This window comes from Calidris pugnax, unplaced genomic scaffold (assembly GCF_001431845.1).
Source record: "Calidris pugnax isolate Ruff unplaced genomic scaffold, ASM143184v1 scaffold4, whole genome shotgun sequence".
NCBI classification, from domain to species: domain Eukaryota; kingdom Metazoa; phylum Chordata; class Aves; order Charadriiformes; family Scolopacidae; genus Calidris; species Calidris pugnax.
In genome coordinates, this window is record NW_015090781.1 from 2,615,852 (window position 1) to 2,632,958 (window position 17,107).

Consider the following 17,107-nt stretch of genomic DNA (forward strand, 5'->3'; position numbering starts at 1 on the left):
CAGCTGGGCAGACTGTCCCCTCTGCTCCCAGGAGCCTACCATGGCAGGGTGCTGCTGGCTGTTGGGGCAGGTGGGGTGATACTGGGCACTGAGGAAATTCCCTGTGGCCCAGGGAAGGGGCTCAAGCTCCTTTTTGCAGTCTGAGCCCCCAGCAGGCACCATCTACGTGGTGAGTTGCTGGTTCTTCACATGAAGCAGCAGAGTGATACAGCCACAAAGCATCTGGCTTAGAGTTTCGTGGAGATTTTGCTTTTGCTCTTTCACAGCAATCAAGGAATTAGAGGAGGAGGGAGTCAAAGGAAAAAATAAAAAAGCTAGCCTTTGGAAAATCATCTCCAGAGTAGCCCTTTGGGGTTTGCTCTTGACCTGCCATGTTCAGCTGCAGAGACAATGTTTGCAGTACACAGTGTGGCTGGAGGGGGTTGAGGAGAGCAGCTATGGCAGACTGGGTCAGGAGGGGCTGATCTGCCTGGGGATGTGAGCTGTGTGTCAGAGAGATGGGGAATACCCCAACGGACGGGATTTTGAAGGATGGAATCTGGGATGGGATGGAATTGACCAGGTAAGTGGCTGTTGCAGATTATCTATGAAGTAGGGAGGTGATTGTGCCCCTGTGCTCAGCACTGGGGAGGCCACACCTGGAGTGTTGTGTCCAGTTTTGGGCACCTCAATACAAGAGAGAGCTGGAGGTGCTGGAGCGAGTGCAGAGGAGGGCGACGGAGCTGGTGAGGGGGCTGGAAAACAAATCGTATGAGGAGCGGCTGAGGGAGTTGGGGCTGTTTAGTGTGAGGAAGAGGAGGCTGAGGGGAGACCTCATCACTCTCTACAACTTCGTGAAAGGACACTGTAGAGAGGTTGGTGCTGGTCTCTTCTCACAGGTAATTAATGACAGAACGAGAGGGAACGGCTTCAAGCTCCAACAGGGTAGGTTTAGACTGAACATTAGGAAAGAATTTTTCACCGAAAGAGTGGTCGGGCATTGGAACAGGCTGCCCAGGGAGGGGGTGGAGTCCCCATCCCTGGCTGTGTTTAAGGGCCGTTTAGATGCAGTGCTGAGGGACATGGTGTAGGGGAGGACTTTGTAGAGTAGGGGAGATGGTTGGACTCGATGATCCCAAGGGTCTCTTCCAACCTCAATGATTCTATGATTCTATGATTCTATGATCTAGAGTTTGACCAAGTTGAGAATTGTCTCCCATGGAAATGGAGACCCATCACTCAGAGTACTGGGCACTTCTCCTAAGGAAAAAGATCCTGTTCTTCTGGGGGTCAGCTGTGCCTGTTCCTTGGCTCTTCCTCTTACAGCTGTGACTCCTGCTGGTCACCCTCCGTGGCAGTAGCAGAAACTGGGGGAGGGAGAGGAAGACTCTGCAGGCTTTTGCATTCTGTTAAAACACAGAAATGAGATCTGGGAGACTTCTGTGACACCATCTCTGCTCTGAATGACTCCTCCCCTGTTGTGCTTTATTGCAGCGGTCAGCTGTTGACCTGCTTAGGGACTGACTTCCACCGTGGAGCTGGAGTCCTTGATGTCTTCTATGAAACACCTTCCCTTCTCCTTTCGTGTGGGTATGACACCTACATCCGCTACTGGGACATACGGACCAGCACCAGGTGAGCCTGCCCCGCTGGCATCTGTCTGGGGACTCACCTGCAGCTCCTTGGGGCAAACTGGGCCTCAGTTCCAGGGGTGGAGGAGTGGGAGGCTCAGCCCCGCTCTGATTTGTGTTGTCCTTGCAGGAAGTGTGTCCAGGAGTGGGAAGAGCCCCACGACAGCGCCCTGTACTGCGTCAGGAGCGACAGGAACCACATGATCGCCAGCGGCTCGTCCTACTACGGCGTGGTGCGCCTCTGGGACAAGCGGCAGACACGGTGCCTGCAGGTGAGGGCTGCACCACAGCTTCGGGGTCGTTCTCTGGCACCCAGGTGCCTGTGTCACTGAATTTCACTGAATTTCACTGAATTTTAGAGTTGGAAGGGACCATAGAGATCACCTAGTCCAACTCCCCTGCTGAAGCAGGATTGCCTAGAGCTTGTCAGAGCATGTTACTCAGGAGCATCCAGGCGGTTCTTGAAAATCTCCAGAGAAGGGGACTCCACACCCTCCCTGGGCAGCCTGTTCCAGGGCTCTGCCACCCTCACCGTGAAGAAGTTTCTCCTCATATTTGAGTGGAACCTCTTCTGTTCCAACTTGTGCCCGTTGCCCCTCGTCCTCTCAGTGGGAACCACTGAAAAGAGTCTGGCTCCCTCCTCCTTCAACCCACCCTTGAGATACTTGTAGGCGTTGATAAGGTCTCCCCTCAGCCTTCTCTTCTCCAGACTAAAGAGTCCCAGCTCTCTCAGTCTCTCCTCATAAGGGAGATGTTCCAATCCTTGAATCATCTTTGTTGCCCTTCGCTGGACTCTTTCTAGTAGTTCCCTGTCCCTCTTGAACTGGGGAGCCCAGAACTGGACACAGTACTCCAGTTGTGGCCTCACCAGTGCAGAGTAGAGGGGGAGAATGACTTCCCTTGACCTGCTGGCTACACTCTTCCCTACGCAACCCAAGATACCATTGGCCTTCCTGGCCGCAAGAGCACACTGTTTACTCATTGTCATTTTACTGTCCACCAGGACCCCTAGATCTTTCTCTTCAGTAGTTGCCTCTAGCAGGTCCACCCCTAACCTGTACTGGTACCTGGTGTCTCTTTGGAAGAAGAGACAGAGGCTGCTGGGCCACCTTTGGGGCGAGCCCACCGTGGGCAACCTAACGTGTACGTGGGGGAAAGCCTGCTGTGCTCAGGCATCTCTGCCTCGGGGTCTGTAACGCTCTTTGGGGTCTTTGGGCTGAGTTCTTCTCTGAAACGTGGATTCTCCTGTTTTCCTGCAGAGCTTTCACCTCTCCTCACCCACCAGCAGCCCCGTGTACTGCCTGCGTTTCAGCACCACCCATCTCTACGCTGCCCTGGCCTCAGCCCTGCACGTCCTCGACTTCACCGCCCCGTGAAGGGCACCGCAGCTGCTCCTGCTCACCCCGACTCAGCAGAGTTGGCACTTGGCTCAGGGAATCACAGGGCAGGGGAGGTGAGAGTGGCCCCCAAGCCTTCTGAAGGGATATTTTTTTTATTTTTTTTTTTTTGCCTGCCAGAAAGCTACACCCAAGAGTGCACAAAGGGCCAGACTTTCTCAACCTCACCTGCCCGTTAGGGGAATAAAACATATTGTCCTTTACCCTTTTTATTTCGTGCAAGTCAGGGTTTGTTTTATTAACTGTGTTTTATTTTCTTTTTCTTTTTTTTTTAAGTCTTTTTTTCTGTGGATACAGCGTTTGAGGGGCAGGTTGAGCCAGGATGCCCCACGAGCTGGTCAGGCTGAGATCAGCCAAGCTCTGAGCCACGTGAAGCAAGTCGAGGCTGTGTGTGGGGTGGAGACTGATTTGGTGAAAGGGAAAGGTGCCTGGAGCAGGGCCCACCTTTCTCCTGCCCTTGCTCTCCCCACGGCTGCTTGGGTTTGTCCCGTGCAGCCAAGAGGGAGAATGGAGCTCAAAGGCAGAGCCAGCCCTGCTGTCAGTGTGTGCCTCCCCGAGCTGGCCGTCAGGTCAGGCTCTGCACTTGGCAGGGCTCAAACGGTCGCCTTTTGCTAAATAAAACTCTGAAGGGAAACAAAAGAGGTGGTATGTCTTGTTTCAAACTCCAGTGTTACCCGCCGATCGCAGAAGCTTGGCTGGGTGGAGGAGGCTGGGCCTGTTTTCAGACACTGTCTACGTGTCTGATGGATATCTGTCCCTGGCCAGGGCCTGGGGTACTGCTGCATTGAAGGCAGTTCCTGGGATCTTGGATCTCGAGTCACTTCATGAAATGAGAATTCAGAAAGTAGGATTTGCAACTGGCTTGTTGCTGACAGAATGAAGCAGCGAACAGGAGTAGTGCAAACACCAAGGCCTTGATGAGAAGAGCTCGGAGGAAAAAGACCTGGGAGTCCTGGTGGACAACAGGATGCCCATGAGCCAGCAATGGGCCCTTGTGGCCAAGAAGGCCAAGGGCATCCTGGGGGGCATCAGGAAGAGTGTGAGCAGCAGGTGGAGGGAGGTCATCCTGCCCCTCTGCTCTGCCCTGGGGAGGCCCCAGCTGGAGCACTGGGACCAGTTCTGGGCTCCCCAGTTCCAGAAGGACAGGGAACTGCTGGAGAGGGGACAGCAGAGGCTACAGAGATGATGAGGGGCCTGGAGCATCTCTCTGATGAGGAAAGGCTGAGGGACTTGGGTCTTTTGAGTCTGGAGAAGAGAAGGCTGAGGGGGGATCTGATCAACACCTATAAATACTTCAAGGGTGGGTGTCAGGAGGATGGGGCCAGGCTTTTTCCAGTGGTGCCCAGGGACAGGACAAGAGGGAATGGGCACAAACTGGAATATGGGAAGTTCCACCTAAACATGAGGAGGAACTTCTTTGCTGTGAGGGTGGCAGAGCCCTGGCAGAGGCTGCCCAGAGAGGTGGTGGAGTCTCCTTCTCTGGAGACATTCAAACCCACCTGGACACGTTCCTGTGGGATCTGCTCTGGGTGGCCCTGCTCTGGCAGGGGGTTGGACTGGATGATCTCCAGAGGTCCCTTCCAACCCCATAGCATTCTGTGATTTATGGGGATCCTGTGGGCACATTTAAGAGGGCTCTGCTCTTTTTTGTGTCAGCCTCCTGAACCCAGCTGGGTCTGAGAAGAACCATGGCTTCCAGCGTGCTCTGGGCTGTCTGGATGAAGGTGGGTGTCCGTGGATGAATGTGCTGTGGGTGGATGCAGCGGTGTCTGGGGTCTGGTCCTCCTTGGGGAAGGAGGGGCGTGAACTCTACTTGGGTGAGTGTTTGGGAATCCTGGAGAGGTAAAGGAGAGGTTTTGTATCACAGATGGGGAGCATTTGCAGGGCAAAGCACACAGCATGTTAGAACTTCTCTTTGTTAGAACTTACTGGGTAATTTCCACCATCAAGAGGCTGCTCTTCCCTTGTGATGCACAAAAATTGGCAGGGGCTGTTTGCTGGAGCCCCTGCCTGAGCAGGGGGGGAGTGGAACCAAGGAGCTCCTCAGCTGCTTCAAGGGAGCCCTCCATTCCCAGGGGATGGGAGAGAGGAGCTCAGGGCACAAAGGAAAAGCTTTGCTGCAGGATCACGTTCCTCACAAGGATCTTTCCATGGAGCTCCCTGTCGCAGTTCCTGATCTGAGCCTGTTCCCCTGCTGTCACTCCTGCCTGCCTGGGGCCAGGCTGCCATAGTTCTACCTGTTCTCCTTGTGTAAGTGGCAGAGTTGAGGTCTCAGTGCCCCGAGCAATGATCTGCTGCTGTAAAAAGAAGCCATGGCTGGAACCATCTTCCATCGGCTCCAAGCGATAGATCCCAAGGACTGAAACCCCAAGACAAGGATTCAGGGGGGCCCTCGGGGCGATTGGTAACACTGAGCTGCTGCTGAGAAGATGGTGCTTTGCAGCGGGGGTTGCTAAATGCTGCTGCTGTGTTGCTTGGGGTAATATGGGTGAGGAGACAAGACCAGAGAGAGCTGGCAGAGCTTGGGAAGGGGGAGGTCTGGTTTTTCTCAGGTCCTGGTGTGTTCCAGGTCCTTTAATGAAAGTGGGAGGGAGGGATGGAGATATTAAATGACTTTGTCAGTGTCCCCAGGGAGGGGCTGTGAAGGAACTGGAGTAACTGTGGGGTGGGAGGAGAGGTTCTGTATTGCACGGGGACTTGGGCAAGGGCAAGAGAGTGGCTGCATGAGCTGAGCAGGTGAGCAAGTGTCGCTGGTGCAGGAAACTCCTCCCATGACAGGCCTCTGCTGCTGCCCCTCCTGCCCTGTCTTTTCCACAGCCCATGTTGGTGGGTCCTGCACTCCAGGAGCTGCTTTTGGGTTCTTCCTGGGTGAGGCCTGGAGCAGAGCTGCCAGCAGTGGTCAGTAGCAGGATGCAACCTCACGTTTCAGGTGACGTTGGGGAACAGGGAAGCTACAAGTGGGGCTGGCTCTGCTGAGCTCTACCTGTCAGTGGTGCAGGGCAACAGAGAGGATGGAGGGGTTGGAGCATCTCCCTGATGAGGAAAGGCTGAGAGAGCTGGGGCTCTTGAGCCTGGAGAAGAGAAGGCTGAGGGGAGACCTTCTTCATGCTGACAAGTCTCTAAAGGGGGGGTTGGAGGAGGATGGAGCCGGACTCTTTCCAGTGGTTCCCAGGGACAGGCCGAGGGGCAACGGGCACAAGCTGGACCATGGGAAGTTCCACTCCAATGGGAGGAAGAACTTGTTTGGGGTGAGGGTGGCAGAGCCCTGGGACAGGCTGCCCAGGGAGGGTGTGGAGTCCCCTTCTCTGGAGATCTTCAAGCCCCGCCTGGATGCTCCTGAGTGATGTGCTCTGGGCAGCCCTGCTTTGGCCGGGGGGTTGGACTGGAGGGTCTCTAGAGGTCCCTTCCAACTCTGACAATTCCCTGATTCCATGCCTCCGCTGTCTGGGGAGGACTATATGCAGGTGGATCCTGGAGCCACCCAGCAGCGAGGCACATTCTAACTGGGGATGCCACCCAGGCTCCAAGAAGTCTTTGTGGTTTGGGAGCAGCCCTCAGCAGGGGAGCTACACCAGGAGGCTGCACCAGCTCACTTCAAAGCAGGGTTTGTTTGGGTAGGGGCTGCTCAAACATAAACCGGGATGGAAGGACATGCAGAAACCCAAGCACAGGGGTGGCTGGTTAAGGGCGGAGGCAGGAGCCGGTTGGAGGGTGCGTTGCTCAGGCTGTGCTGCTGGGGTTGTCCCTGTGCCCGGGGGCACTGGCCGTGCAGCCAGGTCTGTGATGGGCCATTGGTGTCCCCACGGGAGGGCTCTGCTGCTGCTGCTGCTCCTCAGCTGCCCCACGGCACCCACCACCGCTCCCCACTCCCCGCTGTGCAAATGGAGGTGGCCAGGTTTGTGTCCCCACACTCTGCACCTCAAGCTGCAGGTGGCTGGTGGGAGGGAAGGGCTCGGGTGTTGGCCTCTTCACCCCATCCTGTGGGCTGTGCCCCTTCGGGCAGTGCCCATCAGCCTTGGTGCTGTTGGAGAGGTACCAGGGTCACCAGAGCATCCTGCTGACGGCAGGAAGGACCTTGCACAGCAGCACAGGAAGGAGCTGCTTCCCAGCACATCCCGGGCAGGTAATGGGTGCAAGGAGGGGGATCTTGTTTTCCAAATGTTGCTGCTCTCAGTGATGGGGGCAGAGAGAGGAACTTTAGCTTTCATGTGGCTTCTGCTCTCGGAGGACAAGGAGTGAGCTGCTGGCCATGGACATGGTGTGTTTCCTTTGCACGCTGCAGGGTCCCACAACTCATAGAAGGATCACAAACGTGTGTGTAAATCAGCAGATCAAGCAGTAAAGAGACTGACTGTCCCCTGCAAAGATTCCTCCAAGCATCTCTATTAACAACAGGGCTAATTTTTATTGGAAAAGGCAAAATAAATACCACGAACCTGTGCTGGAGACCTGCCCCCCCCCCCACCTCAGCCTCTTAGCAGCCTCTGCCTACTGGGTCTTGCAGTCACCATCCCCGTTGTTTGCTGCCTTCATCTTCTTCAGCTCCTTCTGCAGCTGCTCTTCTGCAGCCAGGATCTCCTTCGGCTTCTGGTACTGGAGGACAGAGAGAAATGCCCTTAGTGCTCCTCTTCAGCCTCTGCTCCAAGCTGACCAGCTGGGGCCCTGCTGCCAAGGGAGGCCTTTCTGTTACCAGCTGCCTCCAAAGCCCCCGTGGCCAGGTGGTGCCATCACGCCAGGGACATTTAAAAAGATCTGGGGTGTCTTTTACAATGCAAGTAAATCTTCCCAGTTGGATGTGGAGCCCTGGTCCCCACCAACCCCTCTGGAACACCCTGAGGAGCCGTGCCACGCGGGTCCCTGGTCTGCTCACCCGTTGTTATATGTTTTTAAAAAGGTGGGCAGAGAAGCAGGAGTTGCAGTTCTGTTCTCCTGTCAGAGCCCCCTTGCCCAGCTGCAGTTTAGTGGTGGATGCAGGTGCTTTTTAGCAAAGGCTCGTGCCTGCAGCAAACAGCAGCTGAGAAGGACTCAGGGTGCTCCCCTTTTCTCTGCACGTGCCCCCCCAGCTCCACTGTGGGGTCTCCCTCTGAGGGGGTGCTCTCTGGGACCTGATTTCTACGTTTAAGGACACAAGCACCTGCCCCTCAAAAGCAGCTGTCTGCTCCTGTCTGCTCCTCACAACACGTGGCTGCTTTGCTGTCTCTCACTTCCCCCGTGTGTGTGGAAGAGTGTCCTCTCCCTGTGTCCTCTCCCACAGAAACCAGCAGGTGATTTTTATATTTTTTTATATTTTTTAAGAGTGCAAGACCTCTAAGAGCAGCAGGTCCTTGGACTCCTAACGCTGATACACTGAGATGAGAAACTTGCTGTTGCCGAGAGCAGAGGTTTGCTCAGGACTACGGGAGGGGATAAATGGGGGAAAAAAGGGCAGGATGGACACTCTTTCACTCGCAAGTCACCTTGAGCAGGGAGCAGGGCCCCTCCTGTGGCCCGGGCTGTCCTGGCCAGTGTCAGCACGCCCGGTGTAACCTGAAACTCCCACCGACTGTGTGACAGGGAAGGGGGCTCAGCAGTGACCCTCAGCACATCTCCCTGCTCTGCCTCATTTCCCCATGTGTAAGAATTTTTAACTTCTTTGTGGAAATAAAAAGAAGGGCAAAGTGCTGTTCCGTGGGGCTAAAACCTCACCGTGATGATGAGGGTGTTGTTGGCATGAGTGAAGCTCAGGGCAGCTGCGTCCAAGGGGAGCTGGTATCGGTCCAGGTCAGGGATGGAGAACTTTTTGTAGTACCTACAAATGAGAGAGGAGACAGAAATGAGGAAGGTGGGGTTCCTACTCCCCTGCCGGCAGTGCTGGGCTATAAGTGCTGTTCCACAAGGCCTGGATGAGGGTAACAGACCTCTCAGGGTTGGCAGGAGGACCTGGTGCCATGTTGAGTGCCTGCTGGTGCCCCCAGGCTGGCAGGAGCACTGGAAACAAACCTCCAAATTGGAAATCAGAGCTGGCAGAGTCCTGAAGGGCTTTAGTGTGTGAGTAGGCTTGGTCCCTCCAGCTTGCCCTCGAGTGGTGCCAGACACGGTTAGAGCCAGACTCCTCAGCCCTACCAAGAGGTGTCCCTTATCTCTGTCCCTGCTCTCATTCCTTCTAAGCACCAGCTTCCATTAGCTCTTGTCAAAACAGCTGTCAGAGCCCTTGTGCCCTGTGACTTCCCTGAGTGATGCACTGGTTTGTGTTGCAGTCCCTCTTAAACCCGTATTTTTGGCCTCTTGCTGTTGTTCTGAGATCACTTCCTCCTGTGGTGGCCCCGTGGTGCTCAGGCACGACCCTGGGCACAGAGCTCCTGGTGTAGCTACCCGCAGTCACCCCCACCTCTGCCCTGCAGAGTCTCCCTGCAGCCCCCGTGGTGGCCGTGGTGCTTCTCTGCACTCTCAGCTCCCCCAGCTGCAATTTTGCCTGGTCTCTATCCCAATCACCACTCCCACCCAAGCAGAGGACGACACCAAGCTGTGTGGTGTTGTGGATACACCAGAGGGATGGGATGTCATCCAAAAGGACCTGGACAGGCTGGAGAGGTGGGCCCAGGTGAACCTCATGAGGTTCAACAAGAGCAAATGCAAGGTTCTGCACCTGAGCCAGAACAATCCTCACCATCAGCACAGACTGGGGGGTGAGATATTGGAAAGCAGCCCTGAGGAAAGGGACTTGGGGGTGCTGGTGGATGAGAAGCTGGACATGAGCAGGCAGTGGGCAGCTGCAGCCCAGAAGGCCAATCCCATCCTGGGCTGCATCAAAAGAAGCGTTGCCAGCAGGTCCAGAGAGGGGATTCTGCCACTTTGCTCTGGTGAGACCTCACCTGGAGTATTGTGTGCAGGTCTGGAGCCCTCAATATAAGAAGGACATGGACCTGATGGAGAGGGTCCAGAGGAGGGCCACAAGGATGATCAGGGGGATGGAGCACCTCTGCTACGAGGACAGGCTGAGGGAGCTGGGGTTGTTCAGCCTGGAGAAGAGAAGGCTCCGGGGAGACCTAATAGCAGCCTTCCAGTACCTGAGGGGGGGCTACAGGAAGGCTGGGGAGAGCCTGTTTAGAAAGGCCTGCGGTGACAGGATGAGGGGAAATGGCTTCAAGCTGGAGGGGAACAGATTTAGACTGGAGATGAGGAGAGGGTTCTTCACTGTGAGGGTGGTGGAGCACTGGGAAAGGTTGCCCAGGGAGGTGGTTGAGGCCCCATCCCTGGAGATATTCAAGGTGAGGCTCGACGAGGCCCTGGGCAACCTGGTCTAGTTGGGGGTGTCCCTGCTGACTGCGGGGGGGTCGGACTAGATGGCCTTTGGAGGTCCCTTCTGGCCTGGGCAATTCTATGATTCTATGACAGGGAGATTTTTACCAGCTCTTTATCCAGCCTGTGTCTCTCCACCAACCAAACCTTGGCACTTGCTAAGCACAAAGGGAAAGGGATGTGTTTCAGAGAGAACTGCAGTGGTTATAAGCTGTCTAGGCAGCTAAAAGATTCCCTAAGACTTTGGGGCCAGAACCTCATAGATCTGTGTCTGTGTTTGCCTGAGACCTTTCCTTCTTGGCCGTGCATCTGCTCCTTCTCTCTGGGGCTGCACCAAATACAGGAGTTGGTGGTCCTGTGCCCGTGTAGAAGCAAGGTTGGGTTCTTCATCTCTTCCAGCAATCTCATGGGCAATCCCCTCCCAGGGATTGTCCTGTGGCTGGTACCACGATGCCCAGAGCAGGGTGGGAGCAGGCGGTGGCCGCTGTCTTGCCATGAGGGGTTCTTCTCCATTCAGCTGGCTGTGCATGAGGCTTGGCCTCTCCAGCTACCTCTGCCCAAATTGCAGTTTATTTTCCAAGTCAGGGTGAAAACAGCTACAAAGGGCAAATGGCTCTCCTGGTGCAGTGGGAGGAATGTACACAGCTTGTTACCGCGGGGCTCAAACCCTTCTGTGTTGTCACTGCTGTCGGTATTTGGAAAAGGTGGCAGACATGGATAATAAGGGAGATGTCAAAGGTTAAACAGCAGAGATTAGATGAACACAAAGACATGTTAAGGAAGTGTTAACTTCTTACCGATTAGACAAAAAAAAAAAAAAAAAAAAAAAAAAAAAAAAAAAAAAAACCCCTTTTAGCAAAAAAAAAAAAAAAAAAAAAGCAGTACACAGAAAAAAACCCACTGTTTCAAAGGGCCTTGGGAGTCATCAATGAAACAGCAGCATTCTGCTGCCCCAGGACTAAGGAGAAGGGGAGAAGAATGGCTTTGGCTGGCCTCAAACTAAAATCTGTGACAAGATCAAAGGAAACCAGATCTGCCTGGCCACCCCCTCCTCCTCCTAACGTTACCGCTGCCTCTCGCTACAATAATTGAATCAGGTTTGGCGTTTGGGGAGGTGGCTTTCCGGGTTTGTTTTTAGAGTTTAGTTTAATGGATTTATTTTACAGCAAGAGGTTTTAAGCAAATCCCACTTGAGCAGCCCTTGCCGTGGCCAGAGGGAAGGGGATTGACTGGTGGAAGTGAAGAGCTCCTGTCTGGGCTGGGGAGGCAGCTGAGGGACGGTTATCCCTGCGGAGGGAGGTGGATTCTCTGCCCTCGCCTCTCACCCCATGGCCAAGGGCAGTACTGCACTCTCAGCCCGGGCCTATGTGAAGTCACCTCCATTATTTTCCTACTGGAAACCCACTTTTTTGTCAGCCGGTGGGGAAAACTGCTACTGGTATGCTGAGAATTTAGAGCTGAGCTACTCAGCAGTGACTTGGCAACCCGTCCCGCTGCCTGTGCCTCTGGCTGGCGGTCAGCAGAGCTCTGCTGCTCAGAAGCAGCGTGGCCGACTTCCAAGGGCTGGAGAGCCTCCCAGGCTTCCTTTCTCTCCCGTAGCGATGCGTGCTCTCTGCGGACTCCGTGCCTTTGTTGCTATCTTGGAATTAGCTGCTGAGTGCTGTCTTGCCCTGGCCAAGACCCAGGAGAAATGATATAAGATATCTCGGAGCCTGTAATAAGTGTTGGTCGGGGTGTTGGTCAACTGTCGGCTGAACAGGAGCCAGCAGTGTGCCCAGGTGGCCAAGAAGGCCACCAGCATCCTGGCCTGTGTCAGGAACAGCGTGGGGAGTAGGACTCGGGAGGTGATGGTCCCCCTGTACTAGGCACTGGTGAGGCCTCACCTTGAGTACTGTGTCCAGTTTTGGGCCCCCCACCATAAAAAAGACCTTGAGGTGCTGGAGCGGGTCCAGAGAAGGGCAACAAGGATGGTGAGGGGTCTGGAGAAGAAGTCTTATGAGGAGAGGCTGAGGGAACTGGGGTTGTTCAGCCTGGAGAAGAGGAGGCTGAGGGGAGACCTTATTGCTCTCTGCAACTCCCTGAAAGGAGGGTGTAGAGAGGTGGGGGTCGGTCTCTTTTCTCAAGTCACAGGCGACAGGACAAGAGGAAATGGCCTCAAGTTGCGCCAGGGGAGGTTCAGGCTGGATATTAGGAACAATTTTTTCACTGAAAGGGTTCTCAGGCATTGGAATGGGCTGCCCAGGGAGGTGGTTGAGGCCCCATCCCTGGAGGTGTTCAAAAGACGGGTTGATGTAGTGCTGGGAGGTATGGTTTAATGATGATGCTCCTTGTTTGTTGTGTGGGTGTCTATTTTTGTCAGTCAGGTTGACGGTTGGACAAGATGATCTTTAAGGTCCCTTCCAACCTAGAAGATTCTGTGATTCTGTTCTGGTGCTGGAGTCTGTCCCTTCTCCCTGTTGACAGCAAAGTCATTCTTGTCCCCAACGAGGAGACTTTCAGCTTTAATTACAAAAGTCCTTAGCTTTCATATGCAGGTCATGAGCCACTTTCAGGTCCTTTAACCCTCCCTGGTCTATGAGGGTGTGGGAGCTGACTGCTTGTGGGGGGAGACTACTGCTTTCCTGACGGGGGGACAAAAATGCTTGAAGTCAGGTAGGGCACAGGTGAAGCTCAGTGGTTCACTACAACCTTACAGCACCTACACAGCCAAGGAAGTTCCCACTTACATGCTACTATTAGAAGGACTGGGAGTAGATAAGCCTGTCTGTGATAGTGTGTGGTTGGACTTAGGCTCACGTTGTCCCTTCCTGCCCTAGCTCCATGGGTACCCGATGGGAATCTCATTCATCTTTGCTACACAGGTCTCCCTACTGAAGTGCCACTCTCTTATGAACCTCTCTGTGTGGATACAGGCCAGCCTCTTTCTCTATTAGAGCTGGAATTGCTCGCTGCTTTCATGGGGCAGGCTCCCCCTTCCTCCCACCTGGCTCCTGGCTGCCTCCTGCTTCTGAGCATCCAGGTGTGCTCTCCTGCAGAGCTCAGACAGCCCCTTGCCACCGCCTCTGATGTGGTAAAACCCTCTCCTGGAGATTTTGCGGGTTCTGTGATCCCGAAGGCGCTCAGCAAAGCCCAGTCCTTTGCCAACAGCGCCACCTACAGCCAGCGACAGAGAGGGGCTCACAGAGGGCAGGGGCCAACTGGTCGATTTTGTGGATTTTACCCATGAATCTGATCCTTCTCTGTTCTCAGCAGTGTTGGGGAGGGAAGGCAAGCAGAGAGCAGCCTGCCCAGCTTTCCACACCGGTGTAGTATCCCAGTTTGTAAATAGCTTTCACTTATCTTCCAATATCACAGAATCACAGAATCTTCTAGGTTGGAAGGGACCTTAAAGATCATCTTGTCCAACCATCAACCTGACTGACAAAAATAGACACCCGCACAACAAACAAGGAGCATCATCACTAAACCAGACCTCCCAGCACTACATCAACCCATCTTTTGAACACCTCCAGGGATGGGGCCTCAACCACCTCCCTGGGCAGCCCAGACCAGTGTCTGATAACCCTTTCAGTGAAAAAACTTTTCCTAATATCCAGCCTGAACCTCCCCTGGTGCAACTTGAGGCCATTTCCTCTCATCCTGTCGCCTGGGACTTGAGAAAAGAGACCGACCCCCACCTCTCTACACCCTCCTTTCAGGGAGTTGTATATCCTCCCTTGTTCTCCCAATACTTGCTCCTTGCCATCTCCTCCCAGTATCACTGCTCACCCTGCCTTATCTCACTGAGGCTGTAAATGCTCTGCAGCACGGTGTGTCCCTCATTCACTGAGAGAGGTGCAGTATAAGATGTTTCTTCACAGCTCCCCCCCGTCCTCCCACATCTCAGCTTTCTTTTGGCAGAATACTGTGGTGCTTCCTTTCTAAATTCAGCCTGGCTTTTTTTCCTTGCTACCTCCTTGCCTTGTGCCAACGGCTTTACGCAGGGGAATCTGTCTGCCAGGGTGCCCGTGACTTTGTTGTCCCTGTTGAGTCCTACAGCTCCACATGTTTTGAGATACAATGACTAGATCAAAGTATCATGTCAGGATGGAGAGAAGATGGGATGCCCTAGCTTCAAAGGCTCTGCAGAGCTCTGACTTTATTTTTCTAAGGGAGTGACATTTGACAGGGAAAGAAGAGAGAAAACACCATGCTATTGGAACTGTAAGATTAGTTTGCAAAAGTCAGCGCAGAGCTTGAGGGGCTCTACTAAATGCACCAGGGTAGCTGGGACTAGAAATTAGACAGCAGGAAACATGCAGCTGTGAGGTGGGGACCCTCAGCCCTCGCACGCTAGGAACAGAAGGGAAGAGAGGACAACCTCCCTGTGCCATCACTAGCCTGCCCTCTGTGCCAGCCCACCCCCAGGGATTGTCAGCACTGGCAGTGCTGTCCTTACTGACTTCTTGTTGGTGGTGCGGACGACGCAGCAGCGCTGCTCCTTCTCCACAGAGACGCTGTAGACCTCCTCGGGGTAGGGCAGGTTACGGATCCGCCACTGGAAGCTGCTCAGGGTATCCTTCCTCACGAAGACAGGCTGCAGCAAACAAGTACCTTTAGCAAGGCCTCTTCAGCTGCCTCCTCTCTTCCCTGTCCCCTTCTTCCCACACTACCTCAAGAGGCTCCACAGGGAAGTAGCTGTTTCCACACTGGAGCATTAGGGAGTAACTTGGGAAAGTGCCTGAGCATCAGCACCTTCCTAGAGCTGGTGCTGCTCTGCCTTTACTCAGGGCACTGCCTGCTCTGCTTGTAGGAGGCTGAAAGTGTTCAGCAGGAGAGTCTTGTGGTACAGGGTTACAGGGAAACCAGGCTTTTTCCTCACAGGCAACCGAATACTGAGCTCTGCCTGCCCTAGGGACCTGCTGCATTCAGGCCTGGCTCTGCCCCGTTTTGCTGTGCAGGGCTGTGCTTGTGTGTTGGGTCTGTAGAAAAGATGGTGAGAGACTAGAACCTCTTCCCCCTAAGCTAGTGGCACGTGAAGATGAGACAGGCTGTGGTATGTTAAGGAGCAGCCTGCTATGCACTGCCTGTGTCAGCCTTTCATTCTCATTGTCCCTGCTTTCCACCCACTGACTCGTCCTAGCACTGCCTGCCCTTTCAGACTACTTTTCTAAAAGCCCCAGTAGCAGTTGGCCAACACAGCAGTACAGTTTCTCTGTTCAAGGAAACTACAAATCTTCTGAAGACCCTAAAAGAACCTAAGCTGTACTGTCTTTCCACCCAGCCCTATACCTTCAGGATGATTCATAGCAGGGTGCTGGGCAGGGTAAGGCTGTCTCTTGGGGCTGTGAGTTATCTGTGGTATCTACCAACTACTGCTGCAAGCACAAGACTAGGTAGTTGAAGGTGCAGTTGTGCCTGCAGATCCTCACGTACATTGGAGCTGCTCTCCTTTATAAGCTCTGATTCCAGTGCTCCCAGCAGCGGTGAGGTTGGCTCTCCCACTTCAACCTGCCACTTGCCAGAGCCCCCGAGGGTATTCTTCTCTCGCCATTTTCTACCTGTGGAAGGGAGAAGAAGGGTTTTTATTATTCATTATTATCATGTAAGATGATGATTATCATGTAAGAACCCTTCCAGCAAATGACTGCCAAAGTTGCCTGTCAGCACACTGAGGTGATACGAAGATACACGTCTTAATCCCAGTCCTTTCCACCCTGGTGTGAGTGGATCTGTGAGCTGGCCTATTCCTGAAGTCACAAATCATGTACCAAGTGCCTCTCTCTTTTGCTACACGGTGCTGAAGCCATGGTGGGGTTGGAGCAGGTGCCGTGCTGCAGCTGATGTGGTTTTGGACAAGAGCCATAACCAACACCTTGCGTTTTGCGGTTGCGGAAGCCACCTAAAAGGCATATTTCACCCCGGCGTGTGCTACAGACCCGGTGCCTGGCTAGGCAGGATGGCAATCCCAGTTAGTCTGTCATGACAGATGAGCTGTTTGGGAGAGATCCTGGGCTAAAACAAGGTCTTCTCTTTTGCGGAAGTCAGAGAGCCCCCAGGCCCTAACTGAATCATAATTATGTCCCTACAAAATTTATCTACAGGCATGGTTATCCCCAGAATATTTAGGGGTGATCTCTTCCTGACCTCTCAGCACCCCAGGCCTGCAAGTGCAGACCCGCAGCCATTCTTCCCTGGGCCCACATCTCGCCGAGAGCCCCACTTACTCACTAACTGACCCGTCTTCACGTCGTACTCCTCCGCCATCTCCTTCCCATCCTCAAACAGGTAGTGGACCTTCCGCTTCCCTAGAGGCAAGGCAAGCAGGGAGGGTAAACGGGAATACACCTGTCCCTGGGTGTACGGCCGTGCCGCCTCACCTGGGGCCCCGTCCCCCCTCCCTGGGGCCGTGTCCCCCCTCTCCGGGGCCGTGTCCCCGCGTTGGTGGCCCAGTGGCCTTTTCCAGGGCCTAGCACAGGGCCGTGCCCGGCGTCGCTCCGTCCCCCCAACCCGCTCGTTCGCTGCAGGGTCCCCCCAAAACACGCCGGGTCGGGGGGAAGGATGGGGGCTATCCCGTCCCTCCGCCGCCTGCGCCGTTACCGTCCTGCACCAGCGCTGTCTTGCTGGCGGCCCGCAGCCTCTCCAGCCAGCTCGGCACCGCCATGGCGGCCGCGGCCCGTCACCAAGGCAACGCGGACACTTCCGGCCGCCACCCGGAAGGACTTTCCCGCCCGCCCCGGCCCGGAGGTGAGCGCGGCCTCTGCGGCCGGGTCCTGTCCCGTCCCGGGGCCCCGTCGCCCCCCGGCTGTTTGCGGGGGAAGCCCCCGCATCCCGTCGGGTTTG

The 17,107-nt window shown here is 54.7% G+C and overlaps 2 protein-coding genes across 2 annotated transcripts; one reads left to right on the forward strand and one right to left on the reverse strand.

Moving 5' to 3' along the window:
• The first annotated feature begins 497 nt into the window (after positions 1-497).
• On the forward strand, positions 498-3,642 carry LOC106897112 (F-box/WD repeat-containing protein 4-like). The gene is made up of 4 exons (XM_014957512.1): positions 498-562; positions 1,474-1,614; positions 1,741-1,882; positions 2,870-3,642. Exons 1-4 carry the CDS (start codon positions 498-500, stop codon positions 2,984-2,986), a joined length of 465 nt encoding a protein of 154 aa, XP_014812998.1. The 3' UTR covers positions 2,987-3,642.
• Positions 3,643-7,388: 3,746 nt separating this feature from the next.
• On the reverse strand, positions 7,389-17,064 carry DPCD (deleted in primary ciliary dyskinesia homolog (mouse)). Its single transcript, XM_014957949.1, has 6 exons — positions 16,865-17,064; positions 16,492-16,572; positions 15,701-15,825; positions 14,728-14,861; positions 8,693-8,795; positions 7,389-7,600 (listed from the first exon to the last, which is right to left on the reverse strand). Exons 1-6 carry the CDS (start codon positions 16,926-16,928, stop codon positions 7,496-7,498), a joined length of 612 nt encoding a protein of 203 aa, XP_014813435.1. The 5' UTR covers positions 16,929-17,064; the 3' UTR covers positions 7,389-7,495.
• Positions 17,065-17,107: the final 43 nt, after the last annotated feature.